Genomic DNA, 6,867 nt, shown 5'->3' on the forward strand with positions numbered 1-6,867 from the left:
CCTTACTTGTGCATTTACAGTTCTTAGGATTTGAATTGAAACCCTAGATACATGATCCTATGAACCTATGTACTGAATACTAGACTTGAGTTCGACTACTTGCTAAGCTTATAGGACCGGTAAAAGTCGAGTGATTGCCTGTCACTCGCGAGTTTTATAGGAATTGATTGTTTACCTTTCTGTTATCAATATAAGAACGACAGACGGGGTTGTGTTCGACATCATGACTTTATGTGAGACCCCGTCTGTGTTAATGAACTTGCTAAGGTCGCGGTGTGTGGTAGCGGTGGTTAAGTTTTTGAAAGTACTAGCCACATGCCGTAAATATGGTATGCGGCAAGCCTAGTAGCCGATTGGACCGGGGAGTGGATATACCTGACACTCTCTCTTAGGGATAGGTTTTATTGTTATGTTGCGCAACACTACGACTTCAAGGGACAAGGGTGGACCGGTTACGGGTGGACCTTGAAGCCCTGTAGTCGGGGAGAGTGTTCCTATCCACAAGCTGGAAAGAAAGGTCAACGGTTGTTTGGGAACGACCCGACGGTGTTCCAGACGTGTGTGCTAGGTTTATCCTTGCAAGGTTGAATTTCGATTCAGAATCATCCGCCTCTCACGATGATATGAGACTGCTTGATCCCTTTGCCACACAGAGTAATAAGAGCAACAATATTTATCAATCTTGTTGTTTGCTTAGTTTTCTACCATGTTTGGATAGTAGTTGCTTACATAGAATGGTTAAATCAACTAGAATCTTGAAAGCTAAAACTTGAGAGTAAGGACCTACTCTTTATTGCTTTTCAGCAAAAGGAAAACCAGAGCCTCACAAACCATGCATAGTCTAGCTATAGTGGGCTACTTAGACCCGTTGACGGTTAAGTCTTGCTGAGTATTAGAATACTCAGCCTTGCTGTTGAAAACCCTTTTCAGGTATGAGTTTTGAGGAGCAAATCGCTAGCTTAACCTACCCTTGCTCGTTGCCTCCTGGCTGGTCCGTAGAGTGGGACACGTCTTCGACCGGCAATGACTATGGCGAGTGATACCATGCTTGGGCTAGCCTGGTATCCTTTTGCGACGTGTTTTAGCCGTCGTGTTTTATCTTCCACTGTCTAAACTCTGAACCTAAGTTATGGCTTGTATAACTGTTTACTAAGGTTGGTCTTGTAATAATACTTTAGAACTGGTTTGTAATAACTTTTATGCCTGTGATGTAAAACTTGTGGTTGTAATATCTCTGGACTCGCCTTCGTGCGGGGTATGCTTGTTCGATCCGAGAACCGGTGGTTGTATCGGGACGTTACCCGACAGACCAAGGATTGTTCCGTTTGAAGTGCGTTTGAGCCGGTGTTGCCTTTATGGTGATGGCCTGCACACTTGAGCCAAAATAATTCAGGCGGTTCTGCCACATACACGGCCCATCCATTTGCTACATTCCTATACTGGAAATTAGCACTACCATCCATCCATTCCACATTAACAAATGCTCCATGTCTTGGCGATCTCTCTCGTAGAACATCCCTGAAATAAAATAAAGTCAGATTATGGTTGCCCCAAAAAAAGAGAAAAGCACTACAAGAAACCATTTAATCTGTGACGAATTCCGACGAAATTTTTGTAACTTTTTCAGAGATCGTCATGAATATGCAATATGGATATAAGGCCCATAACACAGTGACATTTTGTCGATTTCGTCATAAAGCAGCCCATAACCTGTGACGTTTTAGCAAATCCATCGTAAATAATTAATTTAGAATTATTGTCATATATATAGCCCAAAGGGAGAAAACAAAAATAGAAAAAGAAAATGAAGAACAAAAAGGTGCTCGTCTCGGCGCCTTTGAACAGCAGACCTCAAACTTGAGATGTTTGAGACATACCACCACATCAAACAACCTTTTATGCTCAAAACTAGTTTTAAGTCTTTTTATTATATTTTTTGTTTAAAACTGATTTTAGATCTTATTTATATTTTTTTGGGTCGACTCGCATTTCCCCCGGCGGCCCTCCCGCCCGCCCGAGATGGTTGGGCCCAAAAAGGGCGGACAAAATCGTTGGGCAAAAAAGGCGGACGACGGGGTTCGAACCGCGACCTCAGGGAAGGAGGGCTTGTGCCTTACCACTATACTACTCGACCATTTCTGTTTTGTGTAGGAAGATCAAGGTTTATATAATAATAATGGAAGGTCCTTGGTATACTGGATCCGCATCGAGTTCCCAATCGACTGGATCCGCAGCGAGTTCCCCTTCCTGCTGAGCGCCGTGGACCTCCTACTGTGGCGCCGTCGACAGCGCCTCCACCCCCACCATCCCATCCTGTACCGCTCTCGCCCACCAGTACCATGCCATTGACCCCGGCCTGCCACTACCTCATCCCGGACTGCCGGCGCCCGCCATTGCCGGCATGCCGCGCAGCCCCGCCATTGCCGACTCCTCCCTCATGGCCGCGGGAGCATGACATCGACGGCATCAACTCCGGCTATGAGGCAAACCTTGTCCCCAACCTCGACAACGGCCACCAGTTATCAAGGTATTTATCTATAATCTTCTTTGTTTACTGTGATTTTTTTTGAATTGGTACAAACTTGTTCATTTTTGTTATTCTGTTATGCTTGAATAGATGGATCGACCTTGGGTGCATAGCAAATTGTTTTCTCCCGAGCACATTGATGGTGTGAAAGAATTTATGAGCTTCATTCGTGAAAAATTCAGTGATAAGGTTGAGATTCTGTGCCCATGTGGTAGATGCCTTAATCAGAAGTATCAATGTCAAGCTATAGTGAAGAAGCACATATTGATTAATGGAATGGACAGTAGTTATACTCGATGGATTCATCATGGAGAGAACTCGGATGAAGATGTTATTAATGATCCTATTGATGTTCATGACATAGATATGACAGATGATGACAACTATGGTGTTGATCCTTTAGAAGCAGTTTTAGGCGACCTAAACACTGCTGAAGAACAAACAAGACATGATGGAGAAAATCTGGAAGCTGATGCAGAACCTGATAAACAAGATTCATTTTTCAAAATAGCCATGAGAGAGGCAAAGCGTCAACTTTATCCTGGTTGTACAAAATTCTCAAGGTTCTCTTTTGTGGTAAAGCTGCTTCATATGAAGTCATTATATAGGATAAGCAATTCTGCTTTTTCTGCAGTAATGAAGCTATTGACTGAAGCATTCCCGGAATGGAATACACTCCCAAAATCATATAATGAAGCAAAGAGTCTTCTAAAGGAATTAGGCCTTGGATATGAATCAATACATGTGTGCTCCAATAATTGTGCGCTATTCAGGAAGAAATATGCCAAGCTTGACAATTGTCATGTTTGTGGTCTGTCAAGATGGAAGGACCCAGAAAGGAAGAAGATACCAAAAAAAGTATTGCGGCATTTTCCACTAGCACCTAGGTTAAAAAGGATGTTTGCAACCAAAGAAGCACCAGAGGAAGCACAATGGCACAAGTTAAAGCGGCAAGCCCAGTGAGAAGGAAATGTGCCACCCAGCTGACGGCGAGGCATGGAAACATTTCGATGAAGTATATTCAGATTTTGCGGAAGATGCAAGAAATCTTAGACTTGGACTTGCTACTTATGGGTTCAATCCTTTTTCATAACAGAACTCAAGATACAACATGTGGCCTGTATTTGTTGTGCCATACAACCTTCCACCCTGGGCATGCATGCAGGAGTCAAACTTCATGATGGCTTTACTTATTCCAGGACCTAAATCACCTGGGAAGGACTTTGATATATTTTTAGAGCCTCTTATAGAATATTTACTTGATCTTTGGAAGGGTGTGCGAACTTTTGATGCTAGAACTCACAAGACATTTAGCCTACGTGCTGCAGTTTTGTGGTGCATCCATGACTACCCAGCTTTGAGTACTCTTTCAGGGCGTACCACAAGAGGTTATTTTGCATGTACTCATTGTGACAAGAACCCTCTTTCATACAGCCTTAGGAGCAAAATTGGGTATATTGGGCATTTTCGATTCCTCCCAAAAGGACATCATTTGCGGAGAAACAATGAGTTTGTTGGACTTCATGAAAGCAATGAGCAACCAAGTCAATTCACTATAGAAGAGCTGCTGGCTGAACTAGAGAAAGTTAAAATGTTAGACCTGGGAAGCAACAAGAATGTGGGAAGAGGAAGCGTTGTGACATGGAAGGGCGTCATGTGGGGCGAATTTTGAGGCGGATGGTTAGTTTATGGCAGTTACCTTATTGGAAAAATCTGATGCTGAGACATAATCTTGATGTCATGCATATTGAGAAAAACATATGTGAGGCCCTCATTGGGACAATTCTGAACATAGTTGGGAAGACAAAGGATGCAATTAAAGATAGGCTTGATCTGGAAGATTTGGGAATTAAAGAGGAGCTGCAATTTAGAGAGGATGGTGAGATGCCTCGTGCTCGATATACCTTGTCCACGAAACAAAAGGAGGCCTTTTGTAAATTTTTGCAGGAGTTGAAGTTTCCAGATGGCTTTGTTTCCAACATCTCAAGATGTGTAAATGCTGATGGAACAAAAATACAAGGGCTAAAAACACATGATTGTCACGTTCTTTTGCAAAGGATCTTTCCAGCTGCCATGAGAGGTTTTTTGGACAATGACATTTATGTAGCAATAGCAGAGTTGGGGAAGTTTTTCAGGGAACTGTGCAGCATAACACTTGACAAGGATAGCAGATTATTCTTAGCAGAACCCTGCTTCTTGGTATAAACAGATTCTGGATAGCAGATTTTTTTTTGGCCATTCTACCGCTACAGATTAAATTTGCACCTTCCATATTTTTTTCCTTTAGGATCTGGTCATATATGCCTTGAAAGATATTCATTTATTACATGTTATATTTCTTATATATGTTCTTCCATCTGAATAGGCAAAGTTCAACATTGACACAAATGATGCTGTGGTTAAAAATGGTTGCCTTGAAATGATGAAGTCTGCAGTTCGCCAACAGCGACACAACCTGAAGAAAGATTTTTTTGATCCTTTTCCGCTGCATTTGGTTACAAAGACTTCTCCTGTCAAATCAACAAGTAATGATGAATGGATTGCCCTTGTTGAAATGTGGAAGAATCCCAAAAAAATGGTATGTCTCCCTATAACCAAACTCTTCCTCTGCACATGATACATTGCCACATGTCTAACATGTATTCTGCATATGATGTAGGAGGCATGTCAAAAGAACAAAGATAACCGAGGCAATGTTTTGTTACATCAAACAACCGGCTCCCGTAGCTACCCAGTTTTTGCAGAAAATTTGGTAAGTTAGCCATGTCGCTGTGCCTTTCATTTTGTATCCATACATCTTCTATATAGATTTCCATTTCCTGATCGTGACTAGATACCCATTTTGTTCAACTGAACTTGCTATTGTATCCTGTTTTAGCAAATGATGTTCTAGTTCCATAAGTTGCCAAGATGAGTTTGTAAAACAATACAATATTACTTCTTGCTGCAACAGTATAAATGTCCAATGTTCATGGTGTTTCTTATATTTTTTCCTACTATCAGGTGTTGTGACCAAATAAGTAACTTGCTTCATATAAATATTTTTTGCAGAAAGATCAGGACGAGGAAGCGGAAAAAGAACACGATGCATTTGAATTGTTCCAAATGTGCCACTTCAGCAAGAAAAAGGGCTACACACCTGCTGTACAATCAGTTATTGTAAGTCTGCTCTCTAATGGTGCTATTGTTACTTGGATATTTTAGGCTGCCCCATGATCCTGAATCATGTTTGCTACTTGCTTGCTAGACTGAAATGGACACCCAACTGGCTGCACAACCAACAGAAGGTGAACAACCCAAGTCTGTGCTTCAGGTTGTAGCTAATGTGCTTGAGCGCAACAACAAGAAGAGCGTGTTCCTTCAGTATGTGGGGATGCAGACTAAGCAACCAAGGTTGAGTGCACAACTAGAAGCAGAGAAGAGGGAAAATGCTGAGCTTCGATTGATTGTCAGCAACCAGCGTGAACAAATGGAAGGCTTGAGCAAGAAGCAAGCTGAATTGGAGGCTAAACTAGACCTTGCTTTGGGTCAAAATCGACCATGATGACAGGCATGATGGTATGTTAGATTTTACTGGAACCAATCTTTTGATGTTGCAACATAACTGTTTTTTTTGCTGCTGGAGTGCCTCACTGATAGTGGCTTAATGTGTTTCAAATACTTGTTTTTTGGTGTTGCAGGTGCTGTTCTGGAACTTTTGCTGCCTTTGCTCCTAGAATCAAACTGCTACCTATATGTGCTGCAGGTCTTGCTGGTGTGGAGGAACCTGAATGCACAACCTGGTTGCTGCTTGGTGCTCAGTCCTCAGACTTTTGCTGTTTTTGGGTTTCTGTCATGAACTACATGAAACCAAACCTTTTTTGTGTTCATTGAACCTCAACAAGAAAACTGCTATATTTTGGGAAGTGTTGTTTGATTATGTTATTTTGGGATGAAAGATGAATGTGTTGAATGTAAACTTGATATTGAATCTGTTATTTTGGGCTGGTATATTTGGTATATTCTTTGGGCTGTAATGACCATTTTTGTGCTATATCCTTGAGAAATTGGGCTGTTATATCCCAGAGAAATTGGATTGAAATTGATGGGCTAACGTTTTAATGGGCCTGTTTAGTGGGCTTTGATTTGATAGGGTCAAAAAATAGCCCAATTGATTGGCCCAATCCTAAAATGGGCTGCTGTTAGCCACATCATTAGTGACGTCATATGCCACATCATCAATGACATCATTAGCCACGTCATCGTATATGTGTCACAGGAATGTCATCATCATTATCCACCTCACTAGTCTTGTTGGCTGCCACGTGGCGAACTTTTGTGACGTTTAATTTCATCACGAA

General features: G+C 41.8%; 1 protein-coding gene across 1 annotated transcript; it reads left to right on the forward strand.

Annotated features, from left to right (window-relative positions):
- The first annotated feature begins 2,617 nt into the window (after window positions 1-2,617).
- LOC120713350 lies at window positions 2,618-6,365 on the forward strand. The gene is made up of 4 exons (XM_039999334.1): window positions 2,618-3,385; window positions 5,579-5,686; window positions 5,775-6,054; window positions 6,208-6,365. Exons 1-4 carry the CDS (start codon window positions 2,618-2,620, stop codon window positions 6,363-6,365), a joined length of 1,314 nt encoding a protein of 437 aa, XP_039855268.1.
- Window positions 6,366-6,867: the final 502 nt, after the last annotated feature.

This window comes from Panicum virgatum, chromosome 6K (genome assembly GCF_016808335.1).
Source record: "Panicum virgatum strain AP13 chromosome 6K, P.virgatum_v5, whole genome shotgun sequence".
NCBI lineage: Eukaryota > Viridiplantae > Streptophyta > Magnoliopsida > Poales > Poaceae > Panicum > Panicum virgatum.

Excerpts from the sequence above, each read along its gene's own strand:
- LOC120713350 (XM_039999334.1), top strand. The coding sequence starts at position 2,618 with ATGGATCGACCTTGGGTGCATAGCAAATTGTTTTCTCCCGAGCACATT. Across the intron at positions 5,687-5,774 it reads CTGCTGTACAATCAGTTATT|ACTGAAATGGACACCCAACT; the intron begins GTAAGTCTGCTC and ends CTTGCTTGCTAG. Across the intron at positions 6,055-6,207 it reads TAAACTAGACCTTGCTTTGG|GTGCTGTTCTGGAACTTTTG; the intron begins GTCAAAATCGAC and ends TTGGTGTTGCAG.